The sequence below is a fragment of the Punica granatum genome, chromosome 6, assembly GCF_007655135.1.
Source record: "Punica granatum isolate Tunisia-2019 chromosome 6, ASM765513v2, whole genome shotgun sequence".
Lineage (NCBI taxonomy): Eukaryota > Viridiplantae > Streptophyta > Magnoliopsida > Myrtales > Lythraceae > Punica > Punica granatum.
The window spans coordinates 23,164,138-23,179,638 of record NC_045132.1 but is presented as its reverse complement, the minus strand read 5'-3'; the positions used below and the strand labels follow the sequence as shown (position 1 = coordinate 23,179,638).

The following is a 15,501-nucleotide window of genomic DNA, read 5'->3' as shown; positions in this document are numbered from 1 at the left end:
GGAAAGAATGGATAATATACTTGAACGGACTTCGTGAATGAGCGTAGAGCGTAATTTGTTACTTCCCCTTTAAGAAGAGAATGAGCTATATTTTCATGTCACCAGAAGACACTGGAGAGGTTGTGGGCGAAGCTGAGTAGCTCTTTGCTGAGGTGGAACAGTGAGTGTCCTTATCGCTCGAGATTGCCCGAGCTTCTGCTGGCGTCATGAATCAGCTCAAATGCTGCGGTGGTTGTGTAAAAGCTGACTCAACTTGAACAAGATGCAGAAATGGTAATCGCGTCGCACTCGGTGTGTCTAGGCAAATTAATGCATCGGCTTGCTAGAGTAGTTGTCGTGACTTCAACCCCATTCACCCAGCATAGGTTTTCCACAAACTCTTAGGCAGCTAGAGCAACTGCCAGAATTCTACGGCAATTCCACAACGAGCTCTTTTAGTACGGTCGGTTCTGTTGGCATCAGAAGCTCACATACTGTGAGAACCTGTGCAACCCAAAAGTTCCTAAGCTAGCATCGGAAACTTGACTCCACGCATCTCCACGGGGCTTGGAAATTTTTTGGTAGATTGTAAGCCCAAAAGACATCTCCACACTTAGGAATTCATGTCAACATAGTACGGGGCAGTCGGTTTAGATAATATTTTAGTGGAGGGAAGAGAGTTGCAGCACGTAACTATATGGAGGAGTTGATCTGTTTTGAGCTACGTACAAGTAGTCTCCTCTCCACTGCAGATGAAGAAGCTGGGTTGTGTGAAACTTTAAAGTGTCAATATCCAATTTCTGGGAAACGAAAATTGTTTATCGAGGAATGCCTCGAGGACTCGAATCATAGGAAAACCAATGATGGTGCTGTGCCTGATGGATTCTGACTCATTTCTTGTTCTTCCCATCAATGTCTATACAACTTAAACTAGCATTTTTTTTTCTTTGGTTGCTCTTCAAGGTATTGATCAAGGCTTTTCTTTATCGAGCTAATGCCATTTTTGACGGTAAGTAGAATTTCTCACAGAAATTATTAAGTTCTATAAGAACTTTATTGAAGCAAAATTGGTGACCTCGGTGACAGAATGCAGCCACTCAGAGATCAACCAACTTGGACTGGAGCATATAGCAAAAGTATAGTGGAATTCTATATGCCTAGCTTCTATAATCAAAAAACAAAGCTGGCGGAAACCTTCACAAAGCAAAAGGAAGCCTAGCGATCAACTGAAGCCTCTCCCAACAGATTATCATCGAACCTAGAAAGAACACAGTGGAGTCTTGACATTGATGATCTGTTGATTTACCGATGCACAAGGCCCTTCTTGATCTTGATGAGCTGCTCAAAGGAGGGGTGGGTGCAGCCCCCATGGACAAAGATCTTGGTAACGGCCTGGTGCATGGCGGCAGTGAAGTGGATCCCGTCCCACACCATGTGCTTGGCTGCTTGGCTGCAGACAGATGTCTGAGGGGACCCGCAGAGGTGCCTGAGATCAAAGTTGAAGTTGCCGCCACCGGATCCGCAGCATGCCTTGAAGGGCTCTGTGAACCCAAACTGGCGGTACTCTGACAGCACCTTCATATAGGCCTTCCAGAAGTCAGCATAGACGAAAACACAGTGCGGGAACATCTTCTGGAGCTCGCCAAGCTTCTGCTGGAGGAGCTCGTTATGATTCATCACTGCCTTGTTGATCCTTGCCGCGCAACCATACTGATCCCGCTCTATTGCCGAGGACAATATCAAGTCGAGGGGCAGACACCCCATCGGCGGCAATCCTTGAATCACCATGTACTTGGCACCATTGTTCACCATCCCCTGATGCATATGAGCAGTGCATATCATTGCACGAGCAAGTACCAATAAATTAATGACATCTGACAAATTTCTATAATTGAATGTTTGTATTAGATGTTTGTCGCTTCAAAGGACTATGGATAGGTTTCTCTAGTCATTGTACATTGGTTCATACCTGGATGAGCTTGGAGACTCGATCAATGGCTTGTTGGGTGAGCCAGTTGGCGGAGAAGGTCGCAACCTTATGGATACGAGCATAATCATTGGACCCAACCCCACCGAGCCAGAAGAGCGAGTCATCCATGTCAGGCTTGGATCCATTCTTAAAGTTCTGAAGGAACTTTTGGAACCATTGGAGCTGGAGATCCAAGCTCTGAGGCACCGTCTTCGACATGAAGGAGAGGGGATTGTTCTGGAGAAAGAAAGAGCCCGGGAGCATCGTGGACCCTGCCAATGCAAAATTGGCCCCGCTTGAGAAGTTCGCCGAGCGGTTCTTGTAGGGCGGCACGGGCGGTATCCCAAGGGCATCGCAAAGATGGTCGATCACCAACTTCCCATTGGTTAGCCCGTTCCCTGAAGCATGCACATTGCCCGATCCTGAGCCTGACGTGCTGCCGCCAATGGAGCCTGCACTAGAGCCTGACCCGGACCAAGAAGCACCCCCACTGGCAGAGCCTGAGACTGAGTCTGATATGTTGCCGCTATTGGTGCCTGCAGTGGATCCTGAGACGGACGAAGAAGCATCCCCACTGGCAGAGTCTGAGCCTGAGCCAGACATGCTGCCGCCATTGGAGCCAGAACTGAATCCTGACCCGGACCAAGAAGCACCCCCACCGGCAGAACCCGAACCTGAGCCCCTAATGGCACCACCTGATTGGGCAGCTAGGATCCCCTCAACGGTATGCAGCCACGCCCCAACAAACCCCTTTAGGTTGCCCATGAGGCGGGCATTCCCATTGTCAGTGTTGGAACCCCCGAAGGCAAACACCTTGCTGAATGCACCGTCAAGGTTGATGTTCACGGTGGTGTTGTATATGTTTGTGGTCGAGTTGGTGGTCCAGCGGTGCCCACCGCCATGGCTCTTGTTGTGGGCTGAGGACAAGGTCACCGACATGGTGAGAACGAGTAGCACCAACCGAACCAACACAACTGAGGCCTTATCCATATTTCTTTCTTTCTTTATTTATTTTTCCTTCAACCAAAAAGAACACTAAAACACTTTTTTTTCTCTCCTTTGATGAGTTTTTTTTGGGTATTTTTCTGTTTAATTGAGAAAAAAGCTCTAATGTTTTTTTTTTGGGGTAACTTTATTTGGTGAAGGAAATGAGAGCCTTATGAGTATATATAGGGAGTTGATTCCTGGAATTTGCTCAGGAGGTGTCTGAAGATCCCTAACTTTAGTGAACCTTTGTGCTGTTTCCTTGTTTATCTGCCATCTTCTGGTGCTGGTCGACAGAGACATAGGTAGTTTGGTTTGGACAGTTGACCATGGATACTATTCCCAATTGCCTATTTACTCCTTCCTAGAGGAGTTATTTGACCATTACAAGAATTGGCCACATCACTGATTGTACATCCTCCAGATGCATTACGATTCGAGTCCGCAAGGAAATCATGGTCCTGCCACTGGTATTGTTTGTGACTGGTGAGATTAGTGACCAGTGCCAAGCATTATGCTGCTAACTGCTGCGAATTCCAGATTGAACAAACCGACGATAACAACTTTCATATGGGAAATAAATTTGGACCCAAGGGGGTTGAACGGATACCATCACCCTCATTGTCCGGAGTTTTTGGTATGACATGTATTTTAGCCAACTTCAACCTTGGATCCTGCTTGCTCATGAGCTCCTGAGTTTCGGTCCCATCTTTCTACTCTGCTTCAAATGAATTGTTTCATCAACCTCGCCACATCGAAACCTTCCAGTTCGAGTTTGGCCAACTCTCGGTCGGCAACTGCATGGAGCCACCCTTGATCGAAGACTTTTGGCTTCTACGACTTCATGAATCTATTACTATTTTGACTGCGTAATCACTCCTGGTGGCTCCACTATCTTACAAGACTTGCAAATTGCAACTACACTTCAAAATTGATATCTTAAAGGATTCTTCTTATTCGGTCTTTCCATTAAACACATTATTGGTCTTTGAGATGGAACCAAAGTACAAATTCGAATTGCCAGAGAACATAAAATGAACCTTTTTATTTTTTTTGCCCCCTGAGATTTTCTGAACTTAACTCAAAGGATTTCCTTCTCTTCTTCCGTTTTCCCAGTGTACTTCTCATAGATATATCAATGCTCTGAAAATCGAACAGACATACGTATGTTTTGAGAAAATTATCCGATCCGATTCCTTTTGTTGTTTATTAATTCGGAAGAGTAAAAAGGGCCAAGTTTCAAAGAGTTTCGTTTACATTTCATCAAGCTGCTTGTAATGCCATGAACGGAAAAATTAGCTTGATACTTCCACCGCCCTCTTGGTACAAAGTCGTACGTATTCGCGTTGACGATTGTAGCAAAACATTAGCAACTATTTTCTCGGCAGAGAGATGCTGCAACAATCATCAATACATTGCCAGAACAAAATTTGATAACCCCGCATAATGCCGGCGGGCTGAATTACTGGTATATTATTCTCTTAACTAACAAAAATTCTACACATGCCTCTGTCCTACAACCATAACATCACAGAAAAACTGAAATACCACAGATCCTCGGTGACTCAATACGGCCACTCAGAGTAGATTATATATCGATCTTATTCTTGGAACCTAGGAAACGTCTCATGGGTGACAATAGTGTATAGATCTATTTAGTTTGGGTTTGGGGAGCCCTTCTTGACAATATTAACGAGCTGCTCAAAGGTTGGGTGTGTGCAGCCGCCCTGGATGAAGAGCTTGGTGATGGCATTGTGCATTGCTGACGTGAAGTGGATCCCGTCCCAGATCATGTGCTTGGCAGCATCGGCGCAGACATTGGTACCAGGGGTACCGCACAGATTCTTGAGGTTGAAGTTGAAGTGGCTGTTCCCACCACCGCAACAAGCCTTGAATGGCTCTGTGAACCCGAACTGGTGGTATTGCGATAGCACCTTCATGTAGGCCTTCCAGAAGTCCGCATAGATGAAGACGCATTGCGGGAACGACTTCTGGAGCTCCCCAAGCTTTTGCTGGAGGAGTTCATTGTGCTTCATCACCGCCTGGTTGATCTTTGCGGCACAACCGTTCTGGTCCCTCTCTGTGACCGAGGACATCATCAGGTCTAGCGGCAGGCACCCCACCGGTGGGAGCCCTTGGACCACAACGTACTTGGCACCTTGGTTAACTATCCCCTGATGCACATGAGCAGCGTAGCGTCAATTCCATGATCGAGTGCATCCTTGGAGTCTTGTTAAATATTGCTATTCGTGGTTGTTCATCGCACTTGAATTACTTGCCCTGGAAGAAAAGAAATATAGGAAATATGTATTTTGTATACCTGGATGAACTTGGAGACATGATCAATGGCCTGTTGGGTGAGCCAATCAGAGGAGAAGGTGGCAACCTTGTGGATACGGGCGTAGTCGCTGGTCCCGACCCCACCAAGCCAGAAGAGCGTGCTGTTCATGTTGGTCTTGGCGCCCTTCTTGAAGTTCTGAATGAAGTTGTTGAACCACTGCAACTGGGTGTCGAAGCTCTGTGGGGCGGTCTTCCACATGAGGGATAGAAGGTTGTTGTGGAGGAAGAAGGAACCTGGAAGCGCCGTCGACCCCGCCAGAGCAAAGTTGGCCCCGTTCGAGAAGTCGGCAGAGTGGTTATGATATGGCGGAATCGGCGGTATGCCGAGCGCCTCGCATAGGTGGTCGATCACCAGCTTCCCATTGGTCAGCCCATTGCCTCGGACGGTTTTGGTGCCTGACCCTGAGCCAGAACCCTGGCCTGAGCCTGATGCTGGTGCTGATGCGCCACCACCATTGCTCGACCAAGAATAGGAAAAGGAGCCGCCGGAGCCGCCATTACCTGCAGCACCGGCTCCACCAGAAGCAGAGGCCGACCCTCCAGCGCCGCCTCCGACACCAGCGGAGGCCGAACCACCAGCGCCAGCTCCGCCAGTACCAGAGTTGTAGGCCGAGGCGCCCTGGAGAGTGTTTAGCCAAGCCCCGACGAACCCCTGGAGGTTGCCCATGAGGCGGGCATTTCCGTTGTCGGTGTTGGAGTCCCCGAAGGCGAAGACCGTGTCGAAGGCCCCAGAGAGGTTGACATTAACGTTGGTGTTGTATATGTTGGTGGTTTGGCTCTTATTATGGCCCTCCGACGGTCGGGCCCACAGGGCCATGACTAGGACCGCCTGGAGGAACATAAGTGCAGCTTCATTACTATTAGCCATTACCTCTGTTTTTCTTTTTTTTTTTGGGCTTTGGGATAGATAGATAAGAGTAATTTTCTTTTATTGCTGTTTTTTTTTTTTGTAATTTTAAATTATATGAAAATAAGTGGGAGGGCTAAGGGGGGTATTTATAGGGAGTTGACGTGCCCAAACATGTGTGAAGATCCTTGTTTTTGGGGGAGTTGAGAGTGTTTCCTGAATAATCTGCCATCCTTTAGCTGATGACCTTTGGACCTGTTCTCAAAGATTAGTTATTAGTCTGATTTGAAGAGCTGACCATGAACTTAATTACTTTCACCTGTAGAGGAAATTCGATTACGATCCGAACGGCGATGTACCTGTTCAGGCTTTGGTCCTACATCCTGGTAGATGATAGTAAGTTCAAGGAATGCTATGTTAGTTTAGGTTTGTGAAATAAGATTCAAATTAATGGGGAAGGAGTAAAATTGCTTAGTATTGCACACACCTTTCACTTAAATCTCATTATAAATGGGCAAAATTGCCAAAATAACTTATAACATTCAAATCATATTTGGTGCATCATTGCATTGCATGACGTGAGAAATGACCTAATAATAAGTTGAGTTAATACAACTATCCAAAAAAAGAAAAAGAAAGGTCGAGTTAATACGTGAGGTATTTATTGCTTTGATTTAACTAGCGATTGTGTGTGACCATAGATGTAACACAAAACTTTGATATCTAAAAGTGCTAAGTGCTGCCGACTTTCAATAAACTCGATTTATTCTAAATTCTCTAAGATGCAAATGACCGATTGTGTCCAAACTAAATCAATAAGACCACACTGCAAGGGCTAGTCCTTGCTTGATCGTTTTATGATGTTGGATGCACCGTTAAGATACAATCTCTTGGCAAGTTTAAGTATTATCGCATAATTTTTATCCTCAAATTGTCTTATCATCCGAATCAACTTCACCAACCTGTTATTCGGCAATATATGTGGAGTCACAATCTATATTAGTACGTTATTATACCATTAGCTTGTTCATCATGTTGGTGATTTGGTGCTACATAGACATAGTACATGCTAGGGTCTTGCCTTAGGTTTGGTGCAACGAACCGGTAAAATTCATTACTAATGTTGGTCCCCATATAGTACATACCATATCTACCCTTTTTGCCTAATGTTTGACCCATATAATCAACTAAAGCAACACATTACCTTCACCAAAAAAAAATAAAAAATCAACGCATTACCAATTGTATATATACAAATATAAATTACCACTAATTCTGTACAAAAATTGCACGTGCGGAGCTAATTATATTGGAATAGTGTTTTTTTTTTTTTGGGGGGGGGGGGGTAAAGAATATAAAATTTGTCTTACTCATCGGCACCCATCCGTGAAGAAGAAACGCCGACACGGCGACAACGTAACACCGCGAGGGACGAACCGTCCGTTTCTCCACCGTTGGGCTCCGCCACTCCAACGCAGCCCATACGTTCCTCTCCGATCCCAAAAAAAAAAAAAGAAAAAAAAAAAGAAAAGAAGAAAAGGTTTAATATCGCGCGAGAGATCCGTCCTCCTGTCGAGGTCGTCTCTCCTTCGTCAAATTCCTCCACCGAAGCAATCAGCAGCAGGAAGAAAGCGCACTCGGAGAATTCGTGCCGTGATTTCGTCCGTCCCACTGCTTGGTTTGGTTTGTATTGCAGCCGTGTGGGAGCTCTTGCTCTTGCTCTTCCTCCCGTGGATCGCTCAGTTCCCGGTCTTGTCTCCGGCGACCCGCAGATCTCGATTCGTTCCGGAATCGGTGGTATTTAGATGCCGGAGATGGATGCAGCAGCTGATTCCCAGGCCGATGACTCCAGCTCGCCCGTGAACGGCTCCGCCCATTTCGAGTCTGGAGCAGCTGACACGGATGCCTCAGTGAATCAGGTGCGTCAGCGTTATAATTCCTGTATGCGTTTTTACCTTTTTTGGTAGTTTGGAGGTGTTCTTGGAACTGGAAACTTGTCGGTAGTTTGGTAGTTCTTGGTTGTGAACTTGGAATTCCAGCTGAGTTTGGGACCATTTTGGTGGAATTAGGAATAATTTCTGGTTCCAATTACGACTGTATGATGCCAAAGAAGGTTTTGCTTTTATGCTGATGCTCATATGATCGTTTCCGCATTATAGAGAGAGCTGAGTAGAGAAAAATCGCATTCATTTTGTAGTATTAGTTAGTTCGTGGTGAAAAAAGTGAGATTGACATGTGTCGGGCTCGGGCGCAGTAGTTCTGCTTGATTTTGAGAATTTGGGTACTAGTGATATCAAATCTAGCTTCTCGCAGGTGGCTGATATGGAGGACGAGAAGTCGGATTACCAAGATGATGGGAAGGTTGGGGATGATGCAGGAAAGGATGAGTTTGTCGATGCATCGGAGGAATTAAATGCTGATAACCGGGATTTAGCAGTAGTTCCGGAAAGTGAAGCTGCATTGGATGAGAGGAGCAGTTCGGACCACAATAGTTCCGGTCGAGTGGAGAATGGAGAGGCAGATCATGACTTGATGGATGAGATAAGAAGACTGCAGGATTTACTGGACAAGGCAGTCAGCGAGAAAGAATCTGCTTCGAGAGACTATGAGGTCAGTTTCCTGCGAAAGGGTTTCAAATTTGGTGGTTTCAATTAACTTGATTTCTGATAGCGATTGCTGTTGTATTGCAGGAAGAAAGAGAGAGATACACAAGAGAAATTAGCGAGCTTTGCCATCAGATCAAGGGTTTGACCTATCAACGACAAGTGGTTGAAAATGGAGACGTATATGCTGATCATCACGATGCAGCAGAATCTGGAGATGGCAAGGAAAAGCTTGAGGGGTCTGTGACCTCATTCCATGACATGATAAGAGAATGCTCAAAGTTGATTCGAGATGCATTAGAAGAACGATCGCAGATGGAGGGTTCTGTCAGAGAACTTCATACCACTTTGCAGACGAAGGATCAACAGATTGAAGACGTTACCTCTAAGATTGCTGAGCTTTCAGCAAACCACGATATCCAAATTGAAAAGGACCAGCACCTGGAATTCGTCACAAGGAGACTGCTTGATTCGCTTGCCTTTGTAGCTGAACACGAAGCGCTGGTGGACAATTCTGTTGGCAAGAGGTTGGATCTCGTCGAGCGAAGGACGGGGGCATTAATTGAGAAGTATAGCGAAATATATTATCAAATTGACCAGCTTAGGCAGTATTTACCTGATGCTGGTTCAGAACTCTTGCCAGATGAAATAGGTAATGTTGTTAGCGGAGCATGCAGTGAGTTGCATGAGGCCAAAAGGAAGGAAGCAGACTTGGTTGAAAAAATAAGAATGGCGGAAGTTGAGAATGGGAAGCTGGTCGAACAGCTTGAAAAGGATAAAGTGGCACTAGAAGCAAGCAATGAAGAACTTGGCCAAGTGAGGGCAGAACTTGAACAAGAGAAGATGCGACTTGGCAATGTGAAAGAAAAGCTCAGCATGGCTGTAACGAAGGGGAAGTCCTTGGTGCATCAGAGAGACTCATTGAAGCAATCTCTGGCTGAAAGGACAAGTGAGCTCGAGAGGTTTACGATGGATTTGCAGGAGAAGTCGAGTGCCCTAGAGGCTGCTGAAGCTACTATAGAAGAGTTGAGGCAGAACGAGAGCTTAATTGCTTTGCTGCAGGAAAACCTCTCACAGAGAAACGCGATTCTCATAAAATTTGAAGAATTCCTCTCAGAAACCAGTTTACCCGAGGAAATCCGACCACTGGATATTACGGAGAAATATAGATGGCTTATAGATGAGAGAAATGCATTAAGAGACATTGTGGTGGAATATCAGAAATGCAAAGATGCCTTGTCTCTTTTGGAGTTACCAGAATCTGTTTCTAACTCTGACTGTGGAGCCGTTGTTTTTTGGTTGAAGGAATCGTTCTCCCAAGCCAAAACTGAGGTGGAAACCCTCCAAGCTGAGATTGCTAGAACAAAAGAAAGTGCACAAAATGAGATTGATCGCTTTAGTTCTTCACTTTCTGCGGTCTTACAGGAGAAGGACTATCTTCAGAGTGAATTGGATGATTTGAAATTAAAATATGAGGAAATTGTGGAAAAGCAAAATGAAGATTCATCAGAGAAGGAGCGAATGGCCATGTTGTTGGTAGAGAAGTCTGGACTTGCAGCAAGTGATCTAGGATATGAAGAGATATCCTTTTCTGATTATGTTATGCTTGTTGATCGATGCTTTGAGAAATTGAGAGAGAACACCATCTCCCCTTACTGTTCTCCTGCTGAGTTGGAATTATTTGAAAAAATTAAAAATCTCTTATATGTGAGGGATCTGGAGTTAATGCTCTGCGAAAAAGTTCTGGAAGAAGAGATGCTGGCTAGATCTGAGGAAGTTAATAATATGTCAAATGAGTTGAAGGTGATGTCGGTAGAACTTTTTGCATTGAAAGAGGAAAGAGGCTCCTTGCAGAAAGATCTTGAACGTTCAGAAGAGAAGTCAGCCATGCTTCGGGAGAAGTTGTCCTTGGCAGTGAAGAAAGGTAAGGGACTGGTTCAAGATCGGGAAAACTTGAGGCATCTTTTGGATCAGAAGAATGGGGAAATTGAAAAGTTGAAGCTTGAGATACAGCAGCAGGAATCAGCGGTTTCTGACTGCAAGGATGAAATCAGTAGAATGTCCTCTCTCGTAGAAGGCATCCCAGTATTGGAGAATGACCTTACTTCCGTGAAAGAACAAAAGGATGACCTTCAGCAGTCCTTACTCGAGAGCAATAACATGTTGCAAAGAATGATGGAGTCTGTTGAGAGTATTGAAGTTCCTCCAGACTTGGTTGCTGAAGAGCCTGCAGAGAAGATAAAGTGGCTTGCTGCAACCATCATTGAATGTCGAACTGCAAAGGACAGTGTTGAGCAGGAGTTGGGCAGAGCACTTGAGGAAGCCGGTAATCTTACTGGAAAGCTTGCTGAAACCGTCGCTGCTGTTGAGAAGATGCAAATGATAGAGGAAGACTTTGAAAAGGTGAAACAGGAAGCCAGTAATCTGACCAGCCAGTTGAGAGAAGCCCAAGAAACTATTAAGACTCTAGAAGATGAATTATCAGCTGCACAGAACAGTATCTCCGAGCTTGCTGAAGAAAGGAGGGAAATTGAGGTTGCTAAGATGAATATCGAACGAGATTTGCAGGAAGCTCTCAGAGATGCCTCTTCCCAAGCTAGCAGCTATGCAGAGGCATATGCCATGAGAAAATCACTCGAAGATGCATTATCACAAGCTGAGAGTAATATTTCTGTTCTCCTCAATGAGAAAGAAGCAGCTCAAGCTAGTAGAGGAGATGTAGAGATGGAGAGAGAGAAGATGAAGGAGGAAATCTCAGTTCAGAATAACAAACTGGGGGAGGCGCATGCAACTATCAAGTCACTGGAAGAACTAGTATCCAAGCTTCATGCTAGTGTTGCTGCATTAAGTGAAGATAGAGCAACTTTGGAGGATGAGCTTAAGAAGATTCAAGATGAGACTGGGTCCAAAGATAGTTCATTGACGGATGCCTTTGCAAACATCAACTCACTGGAGGGCACATTGTCCAAGACTGCAGATCACATCTCTGTGCTTGAGAATGAGAACAAGATAGCCAGCCAGGAGATATCTGAGTTAAAATCAAAGTTAACAGATGCCTTTGCAAACATCGAGTCACTGGAAGGCTCATTGTCCGAGGCTGAAAATCATATATCTGTGATTGAGAATGAGAACAAGATAGCCAACCAGGAGATATCAGAATTGAAATCAAAGTTGAATGCATGCTTGGAAGAATTGGCAGGAAAGAGTGGCAGCATAGAAAGCAGATCTTTGGAACTTGTTGGTCACCTTGATCAGCTAGAAGTGCTCTTGAAAGATGAGAGTCTGTTTTCCATGGTGAAGAAAGATTTTGGGAAAAAAATCGAGCGCCTGAAAGACATGGACACTATTCTTAACAGCATGAAGAGTCAGCTTAGTAGCACGCATTCAGAACAAGTGGAATATGAACAGGTCATTATGATAATGCTGCCTATACCCTTTTCTCTGTTTCTGGCTACTGATAATTTTAAAGAAGCAATGCTGACAGCGCGTCTGTTCTTTTCATGAAATAAATTTTCTTTAGTACATTCGCCTCGCAGTATATGTATATTTGTAAATATATCATTAGTTTATCTTATTGTAGAGGATATGTATTGCTGTAGCCAACCTTCTCCCAAAAGTTTGTTGATCTTCATTAATTTTTTAATTTAATCTTCCAGGGAGGATCAGTCTCAGATCAGTTATTACCTGGCGATTTTGGGGATGCTATGAAAGTTGATGTGGAATCTTCTCCTATGAACGCAGTTGATGGTGGCAACATTTCTTTGTCCTTTATAAGGTCTGTGGAAGGGTTCCATCGGAAGAACAAGATCCTTGCTGATAAATTTATGGAGTTCTCAGCTTTCATAGATGAAACTCTCGCAGTCTTGTTCAGAAAATTAGAGGGCAGAAGAGATGAAATAACGAGCATGGTTGAGGACATGGAATCTTTGAAACGGGATTTGGAGAATACGGAAGCCCATAAAATGGAGCAGGAAAGTGCAATGTCCATGTTAGATGACGCTGCTACCTTTTTATTGTCTGCATGTGCTGATATCACGAAAGAACTGCAGTTTGAAGCTGAAAACAATTTGCTTTCATTGGTATCTGTGTCTGAACTTGAAACCCGAGGAGCTGGTGGAATTGATGCTGGAGAATACAGAAAGAAGCTTGATGGCAGCAAATATATCGAACCAGTTGAAGATCTGCTACTTGCAGTGGGTAGAGCTAAAGGTGTGATGAAACAATTTGAGGAAGCGAGCAAAGCAGCGGCGACTAAGATTGAAAACCTGGAGAACAAGTTAAACGAAGCGCAAGCAGTTTCTGTAAAAGCATTGGACGAGGTGGAATCAAAGCACAATATTATTTACAAGTTGGAGAAGGATGTAGAGGTTTTAGAGAACTTGTGTTCCAGTTTGAAGCTTAAAGTAGAGGACTACCAAGCCAATATCGAGAAGTTGAAGGAAAAAGAGGCAGAATACTACTCAATGTACAGTGAACTCTTACTGAAACAGCAAGGTGACTAAAATGTCTAATATTGTCTTTACCTTGGTCTCTATCAACCTTTTCGGACTCCTTGCTAACTTATCCCTTTCTCTTGTTTACGTGTTTGTTTATGTAGAAGCTGAAGACGCTCTTCTCTCCCCATCACAGTGGAGAGCACTTGCCGACAAGATTATTGGCATTGAAATCTCTGTAGCAGATATATCGGGAAGAGACCCAGTTTCCAATGGTTCTCATGCAGAGAAGCTCTTTTACATTATAGATAGGTTTGGTCAGTTGCAAAATCAAGTTGACTTGTTAATGCTGGATAAAGAGGAGCTGCAGTCAAATCTTGCAGCAAAGGTTCTTGAGATTAAGCATCTAAAGGAGGAAGTGGAATTGCAGAGCAGACATACACAACATTCAGAAAAGACGAAAAACGACCTGTCGGAGCTAATTTTTGGTCTAGAAAAGATGGCCTCCATGTTGGGTGTCAATGAGATGGCTGGGGAGCAAAAACGTGCTGAAGCAAATGCACTTCTTGCGGCTTTGGAAAAGCAGATGATGAATGTGATTTCGGAGTGTGAGGCTTCCAAGTCAAGGGCCCAGGAACTTGGAACCAAGTTGCTGGGAAGCCAGAAAGTTATAGATGAGTTGTCAACTAAAGTTAAGTTTCTCGAAGGATCACTTCAAGGTAGAAGTCTGCAGCCCGAGGTGATCCAGGAGCGAGGAATCTTTGAAGCAACATCGGTCCCTCCAGGGTCGGAAATATCTGAAATCGAAGATGTGGTAAGTCCTGTTGTTTTTCTTTCCTTCCTCTAGGTTTCCGTACTAGTTGTCTTTGGGGTTTGAATGTTCAATGAGTGTTCGTTGTGCTGATGCAGGATTCTGCTGGAAATAGTTTGATATCTCCTGCTCCTTCCGCTGCTCATGTACGAACCATGCGAAAGGGTTCAACAGACCATCTCGCTCTCAATATTGATGCAGAATCTCAACATCTGATCAATGCGGAAACTGATGATAATAAAGGTTGTGATTTTCGATAAGTCTTTTGCTCAATTATAATATCGGATTGTCAAGCGTGGACTCGTGAATCCATATTAATATCTGTAACCGAACTTCTGCAGGTCATAAGTTCAAGTCTCTTAATACATCAGGTCTCATCCCAAAACAAGGAAAGCTGGTTGCAGATCGAATTGACGGAATCTGGTAAAAATGCTATATCCTATACCTCACCTTGACCTAAGTAATCTATACTTTAAGGTCAGTTTTAGGGTGTGTTTAATTTGTTCATAATTGGACCAGAAGACCAGGCTTGTCAGATTTCAAACCAATCGAGGCACGGGCTCATGGGTTCAACCTATGCTCTCAAACGTCCATGGTTTTAGATTGTAATGAATAAATACCATAAAAATGCTCTAAAGTAATTTATATCGACATTTTGGGTACTGGTCTGCGACGGTTCCATTTATGCTGGATATCTTTGACTACAAACATGGCTGTTTTATGGTGTAGCCAGTTGTGATGAATATGGTTGCCTTGCCTTTTAAATTGCTGCACTTGGGTGGAATTAGCCAATTGTCTATAGGTTATGCAATTTGATTCATCTCGAGCTAGATGATACATTTGAGAGCGGAAGAAAATGTTTCCCTTTATTCTCCGAAGAAGCGAATAGATCCTAACAATTTCACAATTTATGCAGTGTCAATGGTGGGAGGATTCTGATGACCCGACCTGGAGCAAGACTAGGCCTGATCGCGTACTGGTTGTTCTTGCATATATGGCTGTTGGGCACTCTATTGTGACCATCGTGACTTTAGCTGAAATGGAGAGCATTCCGGCTTCATTCTCTTCTCATCTCGACGAAAACTTGTATAATAGAAACACCTTGCACACATTCTTACTCTCAATTCTTTCCCATTTGTTCTCTTGAAATGTTAGGGGCCATAGGGTGTATGTACATGTTCGGCAATTTTCTCGGCGACACATTTTAAGGGCTGCTGGGAGTTCTAGGGGCCTTCATAGCATGTTCATGGAAGAATAATGTACGTTGGTTTCCTGGTTTGATGCGATTCGGTGTAATGTATGAAAGTTAAGGAGCAAGCAACATATGACAGGAGTACCGTTTGCATCCTGAATACAAACGTATCTTCGTGTTTCCTTTCTCAGTGTAGCTTTTTCCTCATTATTTCTCCAACCTCCTCGGGTTCTTCTGGCTCGCTCTTTTAGAAAAGTCTCGATCTAATTGCAAATGTGTTGTTATATGCGCGACTACTCAATCTAACCAAACATGTGTTATTACATTCACATCGGTGTGTAAA

The 15,501-nt window shown here is 44.2% G+C and overlaps 3 protein-coding genes across 3 annotated transcripts; 1 reads left to right on the top strand and 2 right to left on the bottom strand.

Moving 5' to 3' along the window:
* Positions 1-1,008: 1,008 nt before the first annotated feature.
* LOC116210373 (GDSL esterase/lipase At3g48460-like) lies at positions 1,009-3,036 on the bottom strand. The gene is made up of 2 exons (XM_031544237.1): positions 1,949-3,036; positions 1,009-1,794 (listed from the first exon to the last, which is right to left on the bottom strand). The coding sequence occupies exons 1-2, from the start codon at positions 2,936-2,938 to the stop codon at positions 1,282-1,284; spliced, it is 1,503 nt and encodes a 500-aa protein (XP_031400097.1). The 5' UTR covers positions 2,939-3,036; the 3' UTR covers positions 1,009-1,281.
* Positions 3,037-4,358: 1,322 nt separating this feature from the next.
* LOC116210356 (GDSL esterase/lipase At3g48460-like) lies at positions 4,359-6,231 on the bottom strand. The gene is made up of 2 exons (XM_031544225.1): positions 5,253-6,231; positions 4,359-5,106 (listed from the first exon to the last, which is right to left on the bottom strand). The coding sequence occupies exons 1-2, from the start codon at positions 6,138-6,140 to the stop codon at positions 4,588-4,590; spliced, it is 1,407 nt and encodes a 468-aa protein (XP_031400085.1). The 5' UTR covers positions 6,141-6,231; the 3' UTR covers positions 4,359-4,587.
* Positions 6,232-7,501: 1,270 nt separating this feature from the next.
* On the top strand, positions 7,502-15,348 carry LOC116210987 (sporulation-specific protein 15). Its single transcript, XM_031545164.1, has 8 exons — positions 7,502-8,038; positions 8,433-8,729; positions 8,810-12,130; positions 12,379-13,216; positions 13,320-13,969; positions 14,065-14,209; positions 14,308-14,389; positions 14,883-15,348. Exons 1-8 carry the CDS (start codon positions 7,925-7,927, stop codon positions 14,983-14,985), a joined length of 5,550 nt encoding a protein of 1,849 aa, XP_031401024.1. The 5' UTR covers positions 7,502-7,924; the 3' UTR covers positions 14,986-15,348.
* The last annotated feature ends 153 nt before the right edge of the window (positions 15,349-15,501 follow it).

Coding starts and splice junctions, on each gene's coding strand:
- LOC116210987 (XM_031545164.1), top strand. CDS start 7,925: ATGCCGGAGATGGATGCAGCAGCTGATTCCCAGGCCGATGACTCCAGC. Junction 8,039..8,432: donor CGGATGCCTCAGTGAATCAG/GTGCGTCAGCGT, acceptor AGCTTCTCGCAG/GTGGCTGATATGGAGGACGA. Junction 12,131..12,378: donor AACAAGTGGAATATGAACAG/GTCATTATGATA, acceptor TTAATCTTCCAG/GGAGGATCAGTCTCAGATCA.
- LOC116210356 (XM_031544225.1), bottom strand. CDS start 6,140: ATGGCTAATAGTAATGAAGCTGCACTTATGTTCCTCCAGGCGGTCCTA. Junction 5,107..5,252: donor ATGTCTCCAAGTTCATCCAG/GTATACAAAATA, acceptor CATGTGCATCAG/GGGATAGTTAACCAAGGTGC.
- LOC116210373 (XM_031544237.1), bottom strand. CDS start 2,938: ATGGATAAGGCCTCAGTTGTGTTGGTTCGGTTGGTGCTACTCGTTCTC. Junction 1,795..1,948: donor GAGTCTCCAAGCTCATCCAG/GTATGAACCAAT, acceptor CATATGCATCAG/GGGATGGTGAACAATGGTGC.